We start from the raw sequence: 26,092 nt of genomic DNA on the forward strand, positions 1-26,092 counted from the left end.
CTTTTCAATAACATATGGTCGAAATCGCTGAAAGACCCCCTCCTAAATTATGGTAAACTATCATTCTGCATTGACAATAATATCTTGGTGGAAATTAGATAAACCCAATCGGGCTAACGCCCTCATAGGTGTATCTAATACTAATATGGTTTATGTTTGTATAATTATAGGTATAACTGTATCTTTTTGACATTAGGGAAATCATTGCATTGATTATCCTAAATAATAAAGGACATTTATTGTTTATGACAACCTGCATGAGCCATTATTGTCCCCCGCAAAACGTGTTGCAGGGGACATGGAAATACCGGGCGTCCGTCTGTCCATCTGGTCTTTTTACCGCTCTCAGATATACAGTTCTTGCCAGATTTTTATGAAACTTATATCATAGGTTAATATCAGCAATGTATTTGACACTTTTGAAAATAAGTGCTGTTCAAATATTTTTAACGAGTTATGCCCCTTGAAAAAATTAATATTATGAAAATCGCATTGCATTTGCTCTGAAGCCTTCATTTCTCTAAGATATTTATAGATTGTTTTATAGAACCAAAAAAAAAGTACTTTTAGTTATTGCCCTTGGATAGATAAAATATGTGCAACGCGGGGGACAATGGAACTCTGTTATTTTATTGTAATTGCATCATGCAGAACCAACAGTATATAAATGTGCCAGTACATGTATATGTATATATATATACACTGGCATGTCAGTTACTGCTAGTAGTCTGTTGTTATTTATGTATTATTGTCATTTTGTTTATTTTCTTTTGTTTCCTATTCTGACATCGGACTCGGACTTCTCTTATACTGAGTTTTACTGTGCGTACTGTTGTGCATTTGTTTTTTCTACATTGGCTAGAGGTATAGGGGGAGGGTTGAGATCTCAAAAAACATGTTTAACCCCGCCGCATTTTTGCGCCTGTCCCAAGTCAGGAGCCTCTGGCCTTTGTTAGTCTTGTATCATTTTTAATTTTAGTTTCCTATGTATAATTTGGAGTTTAGTATGACGTCCATTATCACTGAACTAGTATACATATTTGTTTAGGGGCTAGCTGAAGGACACCCCGGGTGCAGGAGTTTCTCGCTGCATTGAAGACCCATTGGTGGCCTTCGGCTGTTGTCTGCTCTATGGTCGGGTTGTTGTCTCTTTGACACATTCCCCATTTCCATTCTCAATTTTATATGCAATTTGAATTTTTAGAAACTATTTAACTGATTTATTCTGTATCATGATAATTGTTAGTCAGTTGGTGGTTCCTTTTAACGAATGTTGTACTGATCCAAACTCTTAATTGCTTCCAAAAATTTTAATCAGCATATTACTTGGGTACAAATTAAACCCAATATAAAACCAACTCAGTGCATGGTTGATGATGCTTGCCGTGGGAATAACAGGATAAGTGTCCCCTCTGCCATGTCATCAATTGGATCAAGACTGGTATCTGCTGGCACGCACAAAGTTCACAGCATTTAGAAGTGAAGGGCAAACACTTTGAATTGACTCAGAATTATATGTTTCTGCATGAGGGGGAACATGTAACCATACAGACTGTTACTTTGTGTTTTATCACATTAGAAATCTGACTCAGAGTGTAAATGTATCAAATTAACAGGGACTGTTATTTTATACTGAAAATTCCCTGCTGGAAGTTTTATCTATCTATCAATTAATCGCAATGGAAATACTGGGAATTCATCTTTTCAAGACGTTGCCATACGTAATGGGCTCTGACTAGCCAAATGATTGGATGACACTGTGTTATTTAATTACAACTACAGTTTTGCAGTTTACAGAATTAAAACAGTTAATAACTAACAGGCTCCAAATTATTTTATGTAACATGCAAAGACTGCATTTATATTAAGAACCTTGAAAAGATACCATATTGTGTTACATTTCTTATATTGTGTTGTATTTTCTTACAGTGTGCAAAATTTTCTTACATTGTTGGAAATTTTCTTACATTGTGTTACAGTTACATTTTCTTATAATGTGTGTTACATTTTCTTACAATGTGTGTTACATTTTCTGATGGGATATTGTTGTAAGCAAATATTCAGGTTTTACAAGGCTTTATATTTGACCTTTGGGTTTCCCATACCTTACTTTACACAGATAAATATTGGGGAGAACTAGGAAGTAGTTTTATTGTTGTGTCTGTCGGCAGGGATTTCCCAAATTAAGGACCTCAATTGATCATTTAATGCAATTCAAAAATAAGTTGTGAAAAGAACCCAGTTAAGCTATCATTTTTATATTTCCCCTGATTTCTTTTTAAATGACTTCAAGCCTTTAAGCACTTGGGCAAACAATTTACTCAAAATATGTATTTGTTATGCGCAGTTTGAATATCAGGAAGTTTCAAAAGGCCATTCAAATTTGAAAAAGAAAATTAAAACTATTTTGGTGATATAAAGTGCATAATTTGCATAACTTTGGAAACAATTCTGTTAGTTTTTGATCTAGAATCAGATTACATAAATATCTCATTATGAATTTACCAAAATAGAAAGCTTAATATCTTTTCAAAATATGTCTTTTGAAGCTTTTAAATAAAAATAAGTATGATTAAATGAATTCAAACAATTTCCTTTCTAATCATTTAATACAAGTCCCTAGTGCAGAAAGCAGTAATATAACATGTTTGCCTGATGAACTCAAGGAACAAAGATACAGATCTTATTTCATTCAAAACTTATTATTATTATTTTAAGATTACATTTCTGATAAATATGATAGAAAGAATTGTAAAAAATAAAGAAAAATAACTGATATTCCACTAGAAGATAAAATTAATACAATAAAATAACAACCTCCTCACTGGGGGACTATATTGAATTCTAGCTTAGCTCATCTACTAATCCTCTTTATGTATTTGATATGTACTAGTTAATTACTTCCTTTTGTACGTACTAGTACATTTAGTATATACTAGTGAATAATTTCCCTTTGTACATTTAGTATGTACTAATGAATTTAAATTACCTTTGCATATTTGGTATGTACTAGTGAATCACTCTCTTCTGTATATTTGGTATGTACTAGTGAATCACTCTCTTCTGTATATTTGGTATGTACTAGTGAATCACTCTCTTCTGTATATTTAGTATGTACTAGTGAATCACTCTCTTCTGTATATTTGGTATGTACTAGTGAATCACTCTCTTCTGTATATTTGGTATGTACTAGTGAATCACTCTCTTCTGTATATTTGGTATGTACTAGCTAGTGAATCTCCACTTTTGTATATTTGGTATGTACTAGTGAATCACTCTTTTTATGATTGAATTATTCCACTTATATACTTTACCAGAGAGTTATTGCCCTTAACAGTTTTGAAATATTTACCATTTGTCCCTCCTTAATGAAGTACTGCATTGTGTATGATTATGTTTAGATAAGTTCTAGATTATCAATTTCAGAAGCAATTTAAGTGAATGTAAAAAAATACACAATGAGAAATACCAAATTGGTTTACAAATGCAGATTGTGCTAGTTTCACCACCAAATTTAGTCTACAATTAATATATATCTGATTTCGTTTCGGATTTGCTAAAGCTGTAAATGATGGATATTTTAGGTTTCCTTTATGAATAGCTGTAGTTTATTTCCAATGATGTGGCTTACAAGTCAAATTAGTCCTTTCAATTCAGAGGAATTGTATTTTATTTATTAACAATTTCAAAAAATGCAAATACAGCTCTCCTAAACCATGAATGACTACAAAGAGAAAATACAGGATTCATTTCTGAAGGCTATTTGTATGATATGTTGATATTATCTATAAAATTTATCTATATTGAATAGTTGAATGATGTGTCATAAATGTTAAAGATGGGAGAAGTACTTTTTCTGCAGTCTTTGAGACCTACAGCATTTTTGTCTATGTGTTTTTTTTTAACTCCTTAATTTTGAGATACATATATAGAAATAAGAAGATGTGGTATGAGTGCCAATGAGACAACTCTCCATCCAAGTCACAATGGGTAAAAAGTAAACAATTATAGGTCAAAGTACATCCTTCAACATGGCGCCTTGGCTCACACCGAACAGCAAGCTATAAAGGGCCCCAAAAATGACTAGTGTAACACCATTCAAACAGGAAAACCAACAGCCTAATCTATATAAAAAACGAGAAACGAGAAACCACTTAAGAACCACATCAACAAATGACAACCACTGAACAACAGGTTCCTGACTTAGGACAGGTGCAAACAAATGCAGCGGGTTTAAATGTTTTAACAGGCGCCAACCTAAATCACCCTAACCTGAAATAGTAGTGAAACATTACAACATAGAAAGACACACTATAAAATATCAATAAAAATGGCTTGACTCAATAAAAAAGACATATTAACAAAAACAAATAAACATACACTGAACAAATAAATTTGATCTATGACACATTAGACACAATATAAATACAATATTAAATAAAAAAAAGGGGGGATGTAAAACAATGTCAAAAAGACAACTATAACCTTGGACAAAATGGCCTTAAATAAAATAAGGTACACAGGTTAATTTAAATATAATAATTTTGTTGTTAGGAGTACTGAAATATATTCATTTGCCCAATAAGAAATCTACTGTGATCCTTGCAACAACTTATAATTGTAGAGTTAGAGGTTTTTCATAATCCTTTGACTATGGAGACATTGTTTGGTAAACTCCATTTTTATACGCACGTTTACAGGACGTATTATGGTATACCGTTGTCCGTCTGTCCGTCCGTCCGTCTGTCCGTTGTCAACATGTCGGACATTAACTCAAAAATACTTTAACCAATTTGTATAAAACTTTGGTGAATTGTTTATGTCTATTGACATGAGCTCCCTTTTGATTTTTATAAATTTTAGATTTTACGTTTCCGAGATACAGGGTTTTATTCATAAAAAAAGGGGGGATTTTCCAGTTTTTGGACAAAAACTCAAAAATGCTTTCAGCAATTCTTATGAAACTTTGGTGAATTGTTTTTATGTATTGATGTAAGCTCCCTTTAGAATTTTATAAATTTTACATTTTACATTTCTGAGTTATGGGGTTTTATTCATTAAAAAAAGGGGTGATTTTCCAGTTTTTGGACAATAACTCAAAAATGCTGTCACCAATTCTCATGAAACTTTGGTGAATTGTTTATATCTATTGATGTAAGCTCCCTTTTTATTTTCATAAATTTCTAATATGACATTGAGAATTAATTGAACTTTATTTGTTTATAGTCTGACAACAGATTTACTAAGTATTGCACAACAGCAAGAAATCTTTAATTGAACATAAATTCAATTCATATAACCAATTTCAAGTTCTTTGAATACATTTATTCAGAAACCTATAATATGTCAAATATTTAATTACAATCCAAATTCAGACCTGAATCAAGCTTGAATATTGTGTCCATTTTTGCCCCAACTGTTCAGGGTTGGACCTCTGCGGGCGTATCTAGCTGCGCTCAGCAAAGCAGTTTATTGAGCTTTTGTACTGCAAGGTAAAAAAAAACTGATTTTTACTCCAGTACTTCTTTGAAAAAACAAAAATTGAGAACAGATTTGTATTTTGTTACTTCTTTGAAAAAACATAAGAATTGAAAACAAACTCTTTTTAACAATGGTTAACAGCAGTACCTAAAAGTTCTCCTCATAGAAAAAGCACAATTTATGATTGTGTGACTCTTGTGGCCCTTATAAGATATTGATTGTTTTACTGGTAGATAAAAACTGCAAAATAAAAAATATATGTGTCCAAGCAATTTATTATTGGCTGAAGTTTTTTTTGTTCACTGGAGATTTTGTTAACTTTATTTACAAATAAGACAGGAGGAAAGATGACAAATAAGACGTTAAACAACTCTTTTCCTAAAAAGGAATTTCTAATAATATCAAGTCAAGTGTATGTGGTGTTAAATGTGATCTTTATATCATCAAGCTCTCCACTTGATATAAATAATCTATAAATAAAAGAGGAGGAAATACAAATAGTGCTGTACTTAACCAAGAAATAAATTTGTCACCATTGTGAGAGTTATCAATTACGGTTTTTAATGTACAGAAACTTTGTAATTGGCTGAATAAATGTTTAAATACACCAACAAATGTATTCTCACCTTATTTCAAAATATTGACAAATCATACACACATGGCCTTTGGGCGTTGAATTACTTTCGCTATGACGTAATGTTGTTCTATCGATAAACAGATCTTCCGAGGAAGAATTTCTATTTTAAAGTTTTTTTGCATTAGGCTAAAATAGAATACCCAATTTTGCCTTATATTCATTTAGGGTGGCGTGATATTTTAAATCATTTTTAGCAGATTAATCATGAGAGACAGTTATACAGGTATTTTAGATGTTGTACATTTATTATTGTTTTAGGTTTAATCCTATATATATATGCTGTGCTGATATTTAGAGTAATTATGAATATATATATAATTTTATATATTCATAATTTACTCTAATTTAATATATATATACAAGTCTAAATTGAAAAACAAAGTTCAAACCTATGATTGCGTTGGATAAAAAGCACAATTTTTATACGTGTGCATGCAAAACAAATTTCTTGTTAGAGGGGTCTAAATACAGCACAAACAACCTTTTCCAAAAGACCAAAAAAGTGAAAAAGTATATTTTAACAAAACAGATTTGACTGTATATATGTTAGTTTTACATTATCTATTGAGTTAATCTCTTATTTAAAGATTAGTTGTAAGGTGTAATTAGATTGACTGTTCATAAGCTATTTTAGTATCAGACTCCTGCTTGTTAAATAAAAATGACATCATCAGAGGTGAGAAAATTGCTAACTAAAGCATCTGCAAAATACTATTAACAACTTCTGAGGATTTCAATGGTGCTTGATATATGTGTAAAAAGGCTTCAGTTTCATCATATAATTGTATCTTTTAATAAGCTACTTAATATATTACTGTAAGTGTGGACACTGGTCAGTGAAATGGTTAAGCTGACTTTTACAGTTCTGATATCATACAAATGTGTGGTCAGATTAGGTGGTAAATTAAGTAGACTTTTTACATTTGTTTTGGTCAGAAATCCTATAAATTATTTTGGTATATTAATGGTAGGTTAATTTATTAGTCATTTATATATATAAATATTATACCTGAAGGTATATACATTGACAACACCTGTAGAGTGAGGTGTACCTATTATTGATTATTTATGTTTTCTATACATATTTGTATATTAATTTTATAAATATTACATGATGTTCCAGTAAATGATTTTGACTTGCAGACAATATTTCACAATATGTCATGTTCAAAAGTACTGAAAACATGTTGAAGGCCACCTGTAAAATTACATCACACAGAATAGATAAACCTGTTTTATCATTTCATAGTAGACAATAAACCAAGATTATCTTCAGAAAATAGGAATTTTATCTGATATTAGGTTCTATACCTAATGTATTAGACTGCAAGATTTTGGAAGTTTGGTATTAGTGTATTCTTAATTTCAATAAGGTCAAAGGGTTGACCATAGAGTATAGAAATATCTCCACTTCAGCAATTAAAGATACATGCCGGAAGGGCTTCTGTTTAAATAAATGCACATCTGGTTCAGTAAAATCAGTAACTTTTACTATTATTATCTTGTTGAAGGCTGTATATTTATTGTGTAGATGTATTTTGTTTTTGTGTCATTGTTGGTCCCTGGGGGTTACCCAGTACTTTCAGATACTGGCATGAAAATGTCGATATTGTATTTAGGAAATTTACAGTGAAATAATTTGAAATTAAGGAATGTATCTCCATCATGCACAGCTTTTACTGGCTATACCTTTGGTCCTTTTCAGTTTTATCAACTCTTCAAAGGTTGTGATTTCTTTCGGAATTACAATTGTAACCCATGGCCAACTGTCATATACAGAACAAATTTGTTGAAATGCACATATGGTGTAACTTTCTTGTTGAAGACTGTATGTTAATGTCTAGAAGTATTTTGTTTTTGGTGTCATTGGATTGAAGTATACTACACATAGATATAGAAAGATGTGGTATGAGTGCCAATGAGACAACTCTCCATCCAAGTTACAATTTATAAAAGTAAACCATTATATGTCAAGGTACGGCCTTCAACACGGAGCATTGGCTCACACCGAACAGCAAGCTATAAAGGGCCCACCTCCTTTTATTCATAATGAGGTATAGATTGTTATTTAGCAAATTGTAACCAAAACGTATAGGGAAAATTTAACATTAATGATTTAATTGATACTTGAATGAAGGAAGGAAGGGTAAAGGACATGTGTTGGGAATAAAATAATTTTTGTCTAAAATTGAGGAAAATATACTTTTATTTCCAATTATATAATTATTTTTGGGAATTGTTTCAAGAGTTTGTTTCACATTCAATTCATTGGCCGAAACTGGGACTGAAAAAATGGAATCCAAAAACAAAGGCTCCACCATTTAAATTACTTTATGTGGATAGGTAATTCCCTAATATTTGTTAAAAAATAATTTATATTTCAGTTTTTATAGTTAATGAATAAAGTATATTGGTTTTGGTAAAATCTCCTTAAAAACCTAGCAGCAAACCATTTCATGACAATATGAAGGCATACTAAGGAAATGCTATGAATAGACAGGTGCTCCATTTTAGATTAAGTTGGAATGAAAAGAACTATCCATTTTTATAGGGAATATTTCGGATATTGTCATTAATATTATTGTCATGAAAAGTTGTCTCCAACATATTTAGAATAAAAATTTGTCTGAGGATTTTATTTTTAGTGAATAGAGATATATTTTGTTCATCTAACTAATTATAAGATTGGGCTTATTTTGATATGAATATAAAGAGAGGTTGCATAAACATCAATAAGACAGCAACCCAAACCCATCATTTTGTTTTATTTTTAGTTTGTATTAAGATAAACTTAACGGTAGCTGTTAAAATTTTGAAAACTGAAAAGTCCCTATAGTTGAAATTAAATTACTAAATATAAAAACATTTGATATGTGTAATGATTGCCAATGAGACAACTAACTATCCACAAGAGACACAATGACGTAGATGTAAGCAACTATACTGCCTTTAACAATGAGCAAAACCCATATTGTATAGTAAGCTATGAATGGCAAGAACAATACAAATTGTAAAACAATGCATACGACCTGATTTATGAACAATAAACAAAAACAAATAAAATTAATGTTTGTTTATTATTTGTCAAGTTTAATAATAAATTTATTACATCATTTCAATAGGAAATGCATTTAGTATGTCTTGAGGTCATAGTTGACTAAAATAGTTTGGTGGTTACTACCAAAAATTACATAAACCAATGTAAAACAAAATTACTCATTTACATATAAATTATATATTATGATTTTTACATTAATTGATAGCTAAACGTGACTAGAATTTCAATGAGTTATTGTTGTGAACAGGAAATTTTCTATCAAGTGACACTGAAATTTTACAGGAAATAAGAAATCAACTATGTCATCTAAGTTTTATACAAAATACTATTAAATAACCTTGTGCAGCAAGTGAATCCTTCTTATTAAATGTTGGTTAAGAATATAAGGTTTCTGTATAAAGGAAGTTCATCTTCAGGGACATTCTTTCAAATTTTTAATTGATCTCAGCTTGCCCCAGAAATAACATATGCAGGGTTGATATTTAACTTAGGGGTTGCTGTTAAAAGTATCCTTTTCAAAGTCTTTTTAAGGAGGATGCAATATCATATAGATATTCTCAATTCTATACTTCCCTGAATATTTAGCCAATACACTGTTGGAAAATCTGCAATTAAAAATACGTAATTAGATCAAGTTTCGGTGTAATTTGATACTGAATGTAAAATTTGGGGGAACTACATTTCAATGATCTTGTGTTAAATAAATGCAAATACCTCTCATGAAATATCTTGACAAGAATAAAAGTGTAACATCTGTTTAAAAGAAGTACATCTTGAGGGTCGGTATTTCAAATGGTTATTTCACTTTATTTTAAATTTGCTTTCTGAAAGAATTACTAATGCATTGTTGGTAAAAACTCATGGGGTTTCAATGAAAAGTATGCATATGTTATTCAGGGTTTTTAGGAGGATGTATTTCTCAATTCTTCATAATTATTTTCCAGAATTTTCAGTCTTTATACTGTTAGAAAACTGGCAATTATAAAACTTAATTAGTACAAGTTTTGGTATAAGCAGATACTGAATGTAAAAAGTTGGAGAACTACTAGGCCTTTGTAAGAAACTGTTACAATTTAACCTTATACAGAATTCTCAAAAAAAACATTTTGAAATTTGATACCAGACCCATGTGTTTATGGGGAGTTTAGAAAAATACCTTTACTACAGTCAGATAATTAAGTTTAACTATATATGCAGTCAAAATCCACAACTAATTTATTATAGACATTTTAGAAAAAGTACATTGAAAAAGCAAAATATTTCTTATGTAATTTACATGTGACTGGTAATCTATTTGCTATGTATTAATTTCTTGAATTTTATTTCCATGAATTCATTACATTATTTTTGACATAATCATAACTTAAACTGGAAATGATTAATGATTATCTCCCCTGAAAATGTATCAATGACACTTTTTTTCTGTAATTCCTAAAAATATTAAGAAAATATGAGAACTCTGTGTTAAGGAATAGAAGTTGTCAATGTTCCTCCATTTATTTTTTTATTTCTTTAGAAAAATCAATGTTAAATGTTTTAATAAAATTTACAGTTGTGTCTGAATATAAAAAAAAGACCACTTAAGCAGTATATTTCAGTTTTAATTAAGACATTTAACATTGATTTTTCTAAAGAAATAATATCATTGTCTCTTTGCCAACAATTTCTGCATGAAAACTTGTTAAAAAAGATATATATATGTATTAATTTGTAAATATTTCTATTCCCTGGACACAGGGAAGGAAAAATAAGTTATCATGATAACTCTGTTATTTAATTGATACATGCATTTTACTTTTCTAAAGTTCTCTTCCATGTATTAAGTACATTTCAGACATTGACAGATGACACAGATCTCATATCAGAAATTGAATAAAAATGTTATTGAAAGACACATTGCATAATTCAAATTTTTTTTTTAAGTAACAACAATTGATATAATTTAGTCTTACATATTTTTGAACTTATTGTATTTAAAACATAATGTACTAACTTTAAGTTTACTAGGAAGTAATAGTATAAAGGAAAGAATGTTTGTTATCTGCATAGCCTATGTCTACCATGAGAAAGATAACAAAACTCTTCAGTGGCATGATCAAATATAGAATGGAAATGCCATCAATTCAATATTTCCCTTCCAGAAATTTAATGCCAAAAAAGTCTTACGATTTCTGTAATCCTATGTTTAAGGAATGACATAATGATTTTTCTTTTATCCTTGTGACAATAATTTTGACAGTTTTCGTGACTCTCAGTTGTTTATATTAATCAGGAAGGAAAATAGAGTAAATATATATGATAGTCATATGATAGTCATGTGCATTTTACACTGTCATGTGACAGTAACACATGAGATGCAGATATCTAATAAAACATAAATTTTAAAATCTCTGAATTTTAATATGCTGGTACTTTTCCATTCTGACTGTGTCAAGTCTTGGAGACATTGTCAATATTACATGTCTTGGAGACAATGCCAACTGTGTATTACAAGTCTAGGAAACAATGACATCCTCAAGTTTGGGAAACATTGTCAACCTTTTATTACAAGTCTAGGAGACATTGTCACCCTCAAGTCTAGGAGACAATGTCAACTTTGAATTTCAAGCCTTAGAGGCAATGTCAACTTTGCATTACAAATCTATGAGACATTGTCATCCACAAGTCTAGGAGGCAATGTCAACTTTGTATTACAAGTCCAGGAGACATTGTCAGTATTAAAAGTCTAGGAGACATTGTCAATATTACAAGGCTAGGAGACAATGTCATCTTTGTATTTTAAGTCTAGGAGACAATGTCAACCTAAGACTAGGAGACAATGGCATCCTTATATTACAAGTCTAGGAGACAATGTCAATCTTTTATTACACATCTAGGAGACAAACATCTTACCATACTAAGTGTTAGTTAGTACCATATAATTAAGCTTTCTTTTTTGATAGATGACTGGTGGCACTCTTCTTATAACTATTAAAATGATGACAACTACTGGTGTTAATCATGATGGCTGGATACCAACTGTGAAAAGATTTTGTATACTTAGGCTTTTATGTTAATTTAAAAAAAAACTAAACAAACATACCCAAAACTTTAACCATGTTAACAGCCAATGCCAAATTTATTGCTGCAGCTGTATTACCTCTGCATGTATTGATAATTTCAAATTGTATATGAACTTTTATTTCTACTTTCTTTTGTCTTCCTCAGTAATCCATGACCATGTACCTTCAATAAGAGATTCAGTCTTTATAACTGATGATGGAAATGATGAAAGAGAGAGCAAGCTACTGGAAGACATTGATCTTGAAGCAGATGGTGTGAGCAGTGATCCTGAATCTGGTCATGTGACCATGGAAATTAGGGTTACCAAGACAACAGATGATGACGACAGTACAGAAGACAGTGTTAGCTGTGATAGTCTGGATGATGTAAGAAAAAGTTTTTCTATTCCTGCACATGTCCTTTGTCAATGAATTGAAATTAAATCCTTTCTGTGGTAATAACTGACCCAAGGTTACAAAAATCTTGTTTTAATTCTCATAAAAAGAACTTTTTCTATAGTTTCCATAGTTTTTTGTAGATAACCATATTTATGCCCCCCGCCGAAGTGGAGGGGGCATTAAGTTTTACCCTTGTCCGTCTGTACGTCCGTACATCCGTTCGTACGTCCCAAAGTTGGTTTCCATACTCTAACTTTAGTTTGCCTCAACCAAATGTCATGAAACTTATACTCAATGCTTATTACCATACAATACAGGTCAAGTTTGAATTTTGGTGGTGTCACTTTTACCGTAGTAGAGTTATGTCTGTTTGCAAATGGAAAAACTGATGAATTTTTTTGTTTCTGTTCTGTAACTTTAGTTTGCCTCAACCAAATGTTATGAACAATACTTATTACCACAAAACTCAGATCAAGTACAAATTTGGGTAGCGTCACTTTTACTGTTCTTCAGTTATGTCCCTTTATAACTTTATATGATATGCAAGCGGGGGCATCATCTGTGTCCCATGGACACATTCCCCATTTTTCTTTTAAATTGTTTACTGATTGATTAGTTTTGATGGAATCAAACATTGATATTATATATTATATGCTTCATTATGCCTGATAGATATATGGTAAAATTATATGAAATTATAATGGATTTAGGTATTTGTTTACTTTACACAATTATAGTCTTTTCATAAATGAAAAAAAATTCTGATAAGAAGTAAGAAAATGGACAGGATTTGTTTTTAGACCTTTAAACATATGCAAATTATTATAGGAGATATGGTATGATTGCCACTAAGACAACTAAGAGTCCTAATGCCATGGATGTAGACAACTGTGTGAAAATATATCAAATGTATAAGGTTAAAAAGCATTCTGCCATAGTAAAATGGTTTTAATGTGATTCATAATTTAATTTTAAATTACTTTACAGAGGAAAATAGACGAACTTGAAAGTATGCGACAGGACAGACAGAAAAAGTTACACATGAGACAGATTGTTGTCAAGGGAATCTTGGAGAGTGAAAAGACATATTTACAGATATTACAAGAAATAACCACAGTAGGTTTAGTAATTCAGGAGAGTTTTTATTCACAATCATAATTTAAACAAACAAACCAACAGGATTCTCTGGCTGCGTTGAAGACCCATTGGTGACCTTGGGCTGTTTTCTGCCCTTTGGTCAGGTTGTTGTCTCTTTGACACATTCCTTATTTCCATTCTCTATTCTACTTAAAAGCTCCAATGAAATGATTAAAAAAAAAACATAGCATGATACAAATGCTGTATTGATTGATAAATATAACTTTAGGTTGTTATATGTTTATGTTCACAAATGTCTGTGAATGAAATGACTTAAGGGTATACAATTAGTAAGACAACAACCCAGCTACAAAATAAAGTTAAAAATACAATTATTGGTCGACAATAGACAAGAGTATATACAATATAAGAAGCACAGAAGTTAACTTTCAGTGTGAGGATTAATGACTCACAGATCAGATCTTTTTCAGCTTTGACACAAGTTAAAGTTGTCAAAACTGAAAAAGATCTGATCTGTCAGTCATTAATCCACATACTGAAAGTAAACTTCTGTGCTTCAAGGAATAAAGAGTTTTGTTTGTGACAAGTTTTTATCTAATGTCACAGAACATGCAGTTTTTTTTAGCAGCAAATGAGCCAAAACAATATTAAATCAATTGTTATGATTTTGGTATTTCAAAATATCAAACAGTGAATTTTATAGTGGTATAGGGATTATTTTCTACTTTGATTTTGCAGGAAATGATACAGTATTATAAATAGTTATTTATTTATGGAGTTCATTGACATTTGTTTTGTTTGAACCATCAACAAAGATTCACCTGTAGTCAATGAACTCTGGCAATAGTTCAAGTTTGATGGACAAAGACAGCTGTTGTCCAAGAATAATCTACTCTTTGTTTTCTATATTGAAAAACAGCAATCTGAAAACAAACACAAATGAAATAAAATATTGTAAATTCTTTATTATTTGTTTGATATAATGTCATATAGACTTGTATGCAGAATGTGCTAACCCCCCCCCCCCCCCCCCCCCCAAAAAAAAAAGAGAAACAAACTACCCCAATCTTCAAAACATGGTGTAAAAAATGAATCAATGATACAACAGAATAACTGAAAAATATACCCCCTTTAAAAACTACCTCAATCTACAAAACCTGGTATAAAAAATGAATCAATCAATGATTAAACATAACAACTGCAAAATAAATAATTACATTATCAAACATAATTATAATGATAATCTATATGTAGAAATGATACTCCATTTCAGATTAAACGAAATCTACAAACCAAAAGTTTACAGGAACACTGTAGGATGTGTCCGTTAGAAGATTTATCTACGATATTTTATAAAGTCGAGGAAATCAAACAATATCATCAAACATTTGTACAGAGTTTGCAGGAAAAAGTCAACAACTGGTCAGATGAACAAAAAATTGGAGAAATTTTTAAAGAACTGGTAAGATTTTGGGTAGATGTTCCAGATCTTTTCTGATTTATCATAATGACAGAAGATGCATCATGATTTGAAAGGCCTCAAAATCTTGTTTTTAATTGTGTTTGCAAGGCCATAGAAATTGTCTTTAATTTTGACAATTTTAATAACTGATTTTCTAATAATTTTATGGTGTTTATACTAATCAATATCTGCAGGTATTGTATAGAAATATTTTGAATTATCTCCCTTTAATGATACTATGAGGCTTTGTTGATTGATTGTTGGTAGTTAAACTTCCAGTGAGGAATTTTTCATGCACATTCAGATGAAATTCTGAATGAATATAAAATGTTCATATATAAAAATGATTACATTATCATGCTCAAAAGTAATCAAAATTCAAATTTATGTGAACGGAGTAGCCAATGTGTTAGGGTAATTCCACTTAAATTCAATATTTTGCTGGATTGATGAAAGATTTTAATACTAATAATCTACTGTTCCCTGCAGTCTGTTATAGAATATTAAAAAATCGTTTATTATATATATTACAGTAAAATTTGTAGTATTGAATACAATTTTGTCATATTTTTCAGACATTTTATATCCCTATTTACAAAGAATATGTAGACAATATAAATAAAGCACGAGATTTAGTCCAGAAATACTGCACAGAAAATGCTGAATTTAAACGGATGGTTTCTACAATGGTAAGTGTATATGATGTTCATTAGGTCAAATTCACATAAAAGTTTTTGTGAAAGGGTATTGAAGATTTCAAGATATAGGTAAATCCTTCATAGGTAGGCTTTATGAAAAAGAAGGTGTGTTTTACGTGTCAATCAGACAGTATACAAATAACTAGATTTACAAAATAAAAACTTTGAGAGGTGTAACAACTCATCATTTTCATATTTACTATACATAGTGCCATTTAAATTTTACTATGAAAAAAAAGGAGATTTGGTTTAAATTGCAAATGAGACAACTATCCACCAGAGTTAAAATGGTGTGTATATAAGCAATTATAGGTCACCGTACGGACTGTTGACAATGAGAAAAACCCATACCATGTTTTCAGCTATAAAAGGTACCTGAAACAGTTTAATTTTCATCAAAACAAGCAAATGCTGTCATACTTTTATTCTGTGTTTTTTGTAAAATGAAATTTTTTATGTCTATTTTGCACTTAACTAATTTTATTTTGTTTGTAGGAAATAAATATGACAAACGGCTTCATAGAAAAGACAAATTTAGAAGGTAAATACTCAATATTCATCGTTTGATTCTTAGATGCCTTGCATTGGCTCTTTCAAAAATCGTCTTGAATTTGCATGAAATAATTGCCACTGAACATTAAGCAAGCAACAATCAATTTTTTTTTAATTCAACTCTTAACAAACAGTTATCGTCTAGGGATAGACGATACCTAGGGAAAGTAGATTGTCAAAATAAATTCCTCCTGAGGAAATTTACAAAGTTAGATTACTAGAATAGATATTGAATAAGATCACTTTTGCAAGTATAAGAATGTTTCCAAAGTGGAAAACAAATGTTGAGAAATAAAGATTCCAAAGTGGAAAACACTGAACAAAAAGGCCAAATCAAAATGCTTTAAATAGTGTTCATAAATAGAATTAGTTGTTGTATACAATTGCAATATTTATTTGTAAAATCTTGTGCAGTACAAATATACTAAGTGGAAAATTGGAGGCAAAGTCATCAGCAGTCAATGATGCAAATTACATTTGATATTTCCCCATTATGTATGTAATATGTTTGAGATTATTATATTTTTACAGAAGCCTTATTTAAACCAGTACAGAGGTTACAGAGAAATACTCTAGTTTTACATGTAAGTTGTTCATATAATGGCTTATGCTTTAGATTTGTGTAATGAGTGTAAAAAGTGAAATAAAAGTAGGTGAATACTGTTGATTCATTATCATTCATGTTATACCATTATAGTGGATTTCATGGATACAGGTCAACCACTTATTTGCACATAAATTTTTTTTTAATTTCTTTACATTAAAGTACATGTAACGGTAATGCAAAATAATTGGACCGCATTAGAAAAACATTCTGTGATTCAAGTCATATGGTTGATTACAATTTTCCAGGATTTACTAATGCACACTCCACATGACCATCCAGATTACCAGATGTTGAACAAAGCCTTGTCTCTGGCCGACCTAAACATTAAATCGTTTGGTGAAGAGGGGGATGGTGGAACCTCAAGTTCTACAGGAAAGGTAAATTATTGTTTTACATGTGACATATATGTTTATGATAGGAATATGGTCATTCCTCATTATCTATGATCATTAGCAAACAGCCTTAGTCACTACAAATGTTGAGAAATTAAGATTCAAATTAAAGGCTGCTCATGTCTTGGAGTATTCAACAAAAATTATCCTGCTGTTAAACACTGATTATTGTAACACAAAACAAACATAAAAGTCAAGATTTAAGAGATATCATTTGTATGTTGAAAAATAAAAACTATACTTTATAAATTTCATGCGTCTAAAGCGTTTTTCTGGATTTACCTTCATAAGGAATGCTCAAAGCCAAATATTTAAAAGAACCGAAACAGTTGAAGAGCTATATTGAAATAAGAAATAAGTGTTTTTATAGAAACATTCATATTAATTTATTATTTGTAGCCAAAGGAACAAGGTCATCTTGTAAAAAGTGGCTTTGTGATAGAAGTGATTGGTAACAGTAGAAAGTTACGGTTCTTGTTTCTGTATAGTGATATCATTGTGTGTACCAAACATAAGGTATCAGGAAGGTAAGTTGGTCTGTAAAATTACTTCTTTCTCTTATTTCTTATATATTTGAAATGGTTTTGACCAGTTCGATAAATTTTGCAAAACCATACATTGATTAAATTTGTCTTGTGTAATTTCCTGCCTCCCTACTAGATTTGGAATCATTTAATTTAAATCTTATTATAACTAGGCTTAAATTAATCCATGTGATATGGGATAAATATTTTTATCTTAGGTTCCAGTAAAGTATTTCACTTTTGAATTGTTTGAAAAATTTATACAATACACTTACTTTTTACAATGTAATTATGTATGTATTCTTTTTACAATGTAATATTGTATGTGTACTTTTACAATGTAATATTGTCTGTATACTTTTTACAATGTAATTTTACTATGTAATATTGTATGTTTAATTTTTGCAATATAATATTGTATATAGACTTTTTACAATCTAATACTCTATATCACCAAAGTGGATGTTAGCAATTATAGGCAACCGTTCAGCCTTTAACATTTAGAAAATCCCATACCATATGGTCGGCTATAAAAGACCTGACATGAAAGATATGGAACAATTCAATTGAAAAAACTAACGGCTTAATTTATAACAAAACAATTTACGAAAAATAAATATGACCGACTTGAACCAACGACAACCACTGAACTACAGGCTCCTGACTTGGGACATGCACATAAAGAATGTTGCGGGGTTTTACATATTTGTGAGCGCTCAACCCTCTCCCTAACCTGGGACAGTGGTGTTACAGCAAAACATAAGAACAAACTATAAAAATTAGTTAAAAAGGCTAAACTCATCAGATGGATACAAATAGAAATACATCTAACAAAAACACAGAGTGGACATGTTTACTTTTTATAATGTATTATTGTATGCTTTCTTTTAACAATGTAATATTTTATGTATACTTTTTACAATGTAATATTGTATGTATACTTTTTACAATGTAAAATTTTATGTATACTTTTTACAATGTAATATTTTATGTATACTTTTTACAATGTAATATTTTATGTATACTTTTAACAATGTAATATTGTATGTATACTTTTTACAATGTAATATTATATGTATACTTTTTACAATGTAATATTGTATGTATACTTTTTACAATGTAATATTTTATGTATACTTTAATAAATGTTATATTGTATATACTTACAGACATAAATTGAAAAGTTTTGACTGTAAATGGTTCATCCCTATATCAAATATTAATGTAGAAGCCAAGTCTACCGACAGTAAAACTTATTCTTGTAAAGAAGATATTGATGCCATGAAAAAAAGAATTGTTAGTTTGAAATCCGAGTTAAGAAAAGAAGTCAGGAAAAAAACAGAGAGTTTTCGAGATGTAAGTGTAATCAGAAAATATTAAGTCTATTAACAACATTTCAGCTTATGATATGATAAATGTTAATTGTGTAGGCATCTTAGTATCAGGACAGCTTATGATATGATAAATGTAATTGTGTAGGCATCTTAGTATCAGGACAGCTTATGATATGATAAATGTAATTGTGTAGGCATCTTAGTATCAGGACAGCTTATGATATGATAAATGTAATTGTGTAGGCATCTTAGTATCAGGACAGCTTATGAAATGATAGATGTAATTGTGTAGGTATCTTAGTATCAGGACAGCTTATGATATGATAAATGTAATTGTGTAGGCATCTTAGTATCAGGACAGCTTATGATATGATAGATGTAATTGTGTAGGCATCTTAGTATCAGGACAGCTTATGATATGATAAATGTAATTGTGTAGGTATCTTAGTATCAGGACAGCTTATGATATGATAAATGTAATTGTGTAGGCATCTAAGTATCAGGACAGCTTATGATAGGATAAATGTAATTGTGTAGGCATCTTAGTATCAGGACAGCTTATGATAGGATAAATGTAATTGTGTAGGCATCTTAGTATAAGGACAGCTTATGGTATGATAAATGTAATTGTGTAGGCATCTTAGTATCAGGACAGCTTATGATATGATAAATGTAATTGTGTAGGCATCTTAGTATCAGGACAGCTTATGATATGATAAATGTAATTGTGTAGGCATCTTAGTATCAGGAGTGATAAATGTAATTGTGTAGGCATCTTAGTATCAGGACAGCTTATGATATGATAAATGTAATTGTGTAGGCATCTTAGTATCAGGACAGCTTATGATATGATAAATGTTAATTGTGTAGGCATCTTAGTATCAGGACAGCTTATGATATGATAAATGTAATTGTGTAGGCATCTTAGTATCAGGAGTGATAAATGTAATTGTGTAGGCATCTTAGTATCAGGACAGCTTATGATAAGATAAATGTAATTGTGTAGGCATCTTAGTATCAGGACAGCTTATGATATGATAAATGTTAATTGTGTAGGCATCTTAGTATCAGGACAGCTTTAGGCATCTTAGTATCAGGACAGCTTATGATGTGATAAATGTAATTGTGTAGGCATCTTAGTATCAGGACAGCTTTAGGCATCTTATGATGTGATAAATGTAATTGTGTAGGTATCTTAGTATCAAGACAGCTTTAGGCATCTTAGTATCAGGACATCTTATGATGTGATAAATGTTAATTGTGTAGGCATCTTAGTATCAGGACAGCTCATGATATGATAAATGTAATTGTGTAGGCATCTTAGTATCAGGACAGCTTATGATATGATAAATGTAATTGTGTAGGCTTCTTAGTATCAGGACATCTTATGATATGATAAATGTAATTGTGTAGGCTTCTTAGTATCAGGACAGCTTATGATATGATAAATGTTAATTGTGTAGGCATCTTAGTATCAGGACAGCTTATGATATGATAAATGTAATTGTGTAGGCATCTTAGTATCAGGAAAGCTTATGATATGATAGATGTAATTGTGTAGGCATCTTAGTATCAGGACAGCTTATGGTATGATAAATGTAATTGTGTAGGCATCTTAGTATCAGGACAGCTTATGATATGATAAATGTAATTGTGTAGGCATCTTAGTATCAGGACAGCTTATGATATGATAAATGTAATTGTGTAAGCATCTTAGTATCAGGAGTGATAAATGTAATTGTGTAGGCATCTTAGTATCAGGAGTGATAAATGTAATTATGTAGTCATCTTAGTATCAGGACAGCTTATGATATGATAAATGTAATTGTGTAGGCATCTTAGTATCAGGACAGCTTATGATATGATAAATGTTAATTGTGTAGGCATCTTAGTATCAGGACAGCTTTAGGCATCTTAGTATCAGGACAGCTTATGATGTGATAAATGTAATTGTGTAGGCATCTTAGTATCAGGACAGCTTTAGGCATCTTAGTATCAGGACATCTTATGATGTGATAAATGTAATTGTGTAGGCTTCTTAGTATCAGGACAGCTTATGATGTGATAAATGTAATTGTGTAGGCATCTTAGTATCAAGACAGCTTTAGGCATCTTAGTATCAGGACATCTTATGATATGATAAATGTAATTGTGTAGGCTTCTTAGTATCAGGACAGCTTATGATGTGATAAATGTAATTGTGTAGGCTTCTTAGTATCAGGACAGCTTATGGTATGACAAATGTTAATTGTGTAGGCATCTTAGTATCAGGACAGCTTATGATATGATAAATGTAATTGTGTAGGCTTCTTAGTATCAGGACAGCTTATGATGTGATAAATGTAATTGTGTAGGCATCTTAGTATCAGGACAGCTTATGATATGATAAATGTTAATTGTGTAGGCATCTTAGTATCAGGACAGCTTATGATATGATAAATGTAATTGTGTAGGCTTCTTAGTATCAGGACAGCTTATGATATGATAAATGTTAATTGTGTAGGCATCTTAGTATCAGGACAGCTTATGATAGGATAAATGTAATTGTGTAGGCATCTTAGTATCAGGACATCGTTGTCTTGATTTCAGGACATTATCTTTTGGATATTAAATTTCAAAACCTTGGTGAAGAAAAATCTAAAATGTTTTAAAATCTTAATTTTAATTGTTTTAAATTTTAATTTTGAATGTTTTTAAAAACAATTTTATAGTTAAATAAATTCATGCACACGTTTCTGAAACATTTGCTGGTTAATGTATTGTTCATATTGTTGTAAATGTATTTAGAACAAAAATGCAGGTTAATGGTCAAATGGGCCTCTTCTTTTTAGGCAAATATTTAAAATGTCAGATTGTCATTGGAATATTATATTTGCACAATGCACAAACATTTCATACTTGACTACTAAAATAGTAGTAGTAGATATAAATAATATATAAAAAAAATGTTAAAGAATATTTTGTTGGGTTTTTTTTTTTACCTTCTTTTTTTACTTTAATGTGAAATGATATTTTCTATTAAAGAGAACATGGTCAATAGCTGGAAAAGTATCATCAAGAAATATGGAAAAATTAAAAAAGAAAATAGAAGAACAGGTAATTATTGTATTTCTACAAAGTTTTCCTGTTTCTTTTTAAAAAGAAATAAAATGATTTCTGTAGTATGGAAAGTTTATTATATGTCCCCTTTCTCTAAAGGCATGCAAAACTGTGAAACTGAAACATTTCAAGATAAAATCTCTTTCAATGAGAGGGGTGGAAGGTCCTTTTTCGTGACATCAGGATTGGGCCTTTATTTTTGCGGGAATTCAGAATTGGGCTCTTATGTTGCCTGGAATTCAGATTTAAATCTATCAAGACTCAGGGATTTATAACAAATTTTCGGGATCTGGGAAAAAAAGATTTATTTTTGTAGGAATTTGGGATGATACTTTACACTTAATTTTATGTTGAAAATTGCACTAATCTTATGATCACAGATATGACAATATATTTATTTTTGATTGTTAGGAAGCTCAGTTAGTTTTGTTGTCACCACACTTGCCATTACACATCCAGACGAGGGATGAAGATTCAAAGGATTATATCATATTGATATCTACAGACTTTGAACGTGAGGAATGGAGGGACGCTATACTCAGTCAACAGAGGCATCCTCATGGCAGTAAGTTTTTACAAAATAGATTGTTTATTCTTCTGGGTTTTTGGCTTGTTAAATTTGAAATCATTCTTACAGTTGGTAAAAAAGGATATTTGTGTACAAAATATTAGTCAACAGATAGGATTTTTATTAAAAAGTACATTTGCTCAGTAAGTGTAAGAAATGAAACAATTAGCTGACTATACAGTATGGTTTTTTTTCCTTGTTGAAGGCCATACAGTGACCTTGAAAGCTTTAATTGTTTATACCATAATCATTTTAACTCTGGTGAATAGTTGTCTCATTAGCAATCATACCACATTTCTTTATTTTTATAGAGTTGTTAGAAACTTACAAAACTTATTATAAGTTATAAACCATTTAAAATAAGGGCATTATAGTTGTTCCATGAAAAAAGTTTAAAGAAAAAAAAATACACCTTTTACATTCTCAAGTCTTTGGTAAATAGTTGTGTCTTACATGTATACAACTTCCAATTATTTGTTTATCATTGGAAAGTTAAATCTGGTATCAAATTAACTTCTGTTGCTTTTATTATGAGTTTTGTAATCAGTATTCTATATTTCTTTTATAATAGTGGGTTTAGGCAGAGAATTGTGAGTTTTGTAATAAGTATCCTATATTTCTTTTATTAATAGTGGGTTTAACCAGAGAACTTAGTGTCCATGGAATACAGACAATGGTCAATAAAAGTACACAGGTAATTATTGTAATAGTCCCGCATTTATATTTTTTCATTTTTTTTTTCTACTATAATCTCCTTATATAGAGATCATTATTTATGAATTGATATTAAAATGTTGATCCAGGGAGGAACTGTTGTAACATTAATGACATGAATAGGAAATGTACCAAGCTTAAGGACAAAATAAAAATTCACCAAGGTTAGGCTTAACCAAATCTGTACATGAATGAATTTATCTTGAATAGTAGTGTGAGTTGTTTTTATAGTTAAAAAAGTTAATTTTAGTGTAATTAAAAGATAGTAGATTGATAGACAATATCATATTTAATTATGAACTTTTATAAATGTACCACCAATCCATCACATTTTTCTCAGAAACTAAGCATCAGAGCTTCTTGAAACTTTGAATCATAATTCATCTGAGCATGCTTATCAGTGTGATTGGTTTTTCCATCCATTGCTTATTTTTCTTACACATAATACCAATGTATGAATTTTCTTAGGACCTACGAATCTGAGTTTCCTGATATTATAAAAAGTTAAATCACAAAAATACTGAACTTCAAGGAAAATCCAAAAGGAAAGTCCCTAATCAAATGGCAAAATCAAAAGCACAAACACATCAAACAAATGGACAACTGTCATATTCCTGACTTGGTACAGGCATTTTCTTATGTAGAAAAATGGTTGATTGAACCTGGTTTTAGGTGTAATACCACCAAATCATAGTACGTCACATCCGGTTGCATACGAAAATAGGTCGAAAAAAAATATTCCCTTGAATTTGACAGTTGTAGGTAATTGATCCTACATTTCATTGCAGTAAAACATTTCTGAGTCATAAACATATATCTTGGGTATTTCAAAGCACCATCATTTCTTTATTTGGAGTTTCTATAGAATATTTTGGAAACTTGAGGTTACATGGTTACTAAAGCTTGTACACAGGTTAAAAAAGGGGGAAAATTTGATTGGTTAACTTCCAGTGATGGTTATTTTCTTATATGCAATGAAATGTCATGTGAAATTTTTTCTATAGTACTGGACAGGATAAATCTTTACTCATGCCAAGTATTTCTTTATTTGAAACAAAGATAAATTCTGCACAATTTTTTGAAAAGTGCAAATTTAACAAAGACTAATAGGGGAAAATCAATGGTGGTATTACACCTATTATGGGAAGCTGTACATGCACCTTTGACCTTGTGAGTACTCTCATGTGTTAAAATTTCTTGCTATTTAAGTGAAATATTACAAATAATGAAATATTCTGAGTGGATTGAGTCTCCAAAATACATTTTATGAGAAAATTTCCTTGAAATAGGACTTTACCATGAATATTAGTTGACAGAACAAGCCATACTTAGAGTTTTGGGGAGCTTTTTCTCCTTATTTCTTATATTCTGCTATACTAGAAAATTTTTCCTAAGAAATACTTTAATAAATATATAGTTTTAAGTAAATGAAATTATTTTTAAAGCAGTAACAGCAAATTATTCACCAAAAAAGAAGTTTTTTATGTCCCTCTCTGGAACGCGGCGTAAATTTAAGTTTTACGTAAGGACTTATTGAAACCTCCTTGGAGACAGTAAACTTTTATACGGATAGTTCATTCAGCTTGAATACTTCAACTAATCATTTATAATAACATTTCTATCATAAATGAGTGAAAATTACCCCAAAATTTTTTTTTATTGGCCTAAAAAGTAGAAATTTTGAGGAAATGAGAGGTATAAATGGACCAAAAGAGACCTTATTAGGAAGACAAAGAGGTCCATTGGTAGTATTTATCATCCTAAAGTCATCTTTTGTATCATATTCAACTGTTTGTAGGCAGATGAGATAAATATTTGATCATTTATTGGTCCACACTATATTCTATCATGATGTGGCTTGGTTTGGATTTTTCGAAGAAATTTTGCTCGAATCGCTGTAGATGTCGTCTTACATTATACTAAATTTTTCTCAAACTATTGAACTGATTATGACAAAACTTGACAGGAATGCTTGAAATAACCAGTATTACAAAGGAAAAAAGTCACATTCAGTTTATTTAACAAAAAAGTCTTCTTTAGGTGTAATACCACCAAATCATAGTACGTCACATCCGGTTGCATACGAAAATAGGTCGAAAAAAAATATTCCCTTGAATTTGACAGTTGTAGGTAATTGATCCTACATTTCATTGCAGTAAAACATTTCTGAGTCATAAACATATATCTTGGGTATTTCAAAGCACCATCATTTCTTTATTTGGAGTTTCTATAGAATATTTTGGAAACTTGAGGTTACATGGTTACTAAAGCTTGTACACAGGTTAAAAAAGGGGGAAAATTTGATTGGTTAACTTCCAGTGATGGTTATTTTCTTATATGCAATGAAATGTCATGTGAAATTTTTTCTATAGTACTGGACAGGATAAATCTTTACTCATGCCAAGTATTTCTTTATTTGAAACAAAGA

General features: G+C 30.3%; 1 protein-coding gene across 2 annotated transcripts in view; it reads left to right on the plus strand.

Moving 5' to 3' along the window:
- Positions 1-26,092, plus strand: part of LOC127712074 (breakpoint cluster region protein-like) — a 48,021-nt gene that overhangs the window by 13,050 nt on the left and 8,879 nt on the right. The window contains exons 1-13 of one of the 2 annotated variants that reach the window (XM_052218272.1): positions 6,238-6,341; positions 12,384-12,604; positions 13,604-13,732; positions 14,988-15,176; positions 15,752-15,865; positions 16,370-16,415; positions 16,958-17,010; positions 17,279-17,410; positions 17,825-17,952; positions 19,119-19,305; positions 22,308-22,379; positions 22,794-22,947; positions 23,583-23,644. In XM_052218272.1, the coding sequence (XP_052074232.1) occupies positions 6,323-6,341; positions 12,384-12,604; positions 13,604-13,732; positions 14,988-15,176; positions 15,752-15,865; positions 16,370-16,415; positions 16,958-17,010; positions 17,279-17,410; positions 17,825-17,952; positions 19,119-19,305; positions 22,308-22,379; positions 22,794-22,947; positions 23,583-23,644 (1,506 nt within the window). In that variant the 5' untranslated portion in view covers positions 6,238-6,322. Of the gene's footprint in view, positions 1-6,237; positions 6,342-12,383; positions 12,605-13,603; positions 13,733-14,987; positions 15,177-15,751; positions 15,866-16,369; positions 16,416-16,957; positions 17,011-17,278; positions 17,411-17,824; positions 17,953-19,118; positions 19,306-22,307; positions 22,380-22,793; positions 22,948-23,582; positions 23,645-26,092 lie in introns of those variants that run through there. The other variant, XM_052218271.1, reaches the window with a different exon arrangement.

Source organism: Mytilus californianus, unplaced genomic scaffold (genome assembly GCF_021869535.1).
Source record: "Mytilus californianus isolate M0D057914Y unplaced genomic scaffold, xbMytCali1.0.p SCAF_8, whole genome shotgun sequence".
Classification (NCBI taxonomy): Eukaryota; Metazoa; Mollusca; class Bivalvia; order Mytilida; family Mytilidae; genus Mytilus; species Mytilus californianus.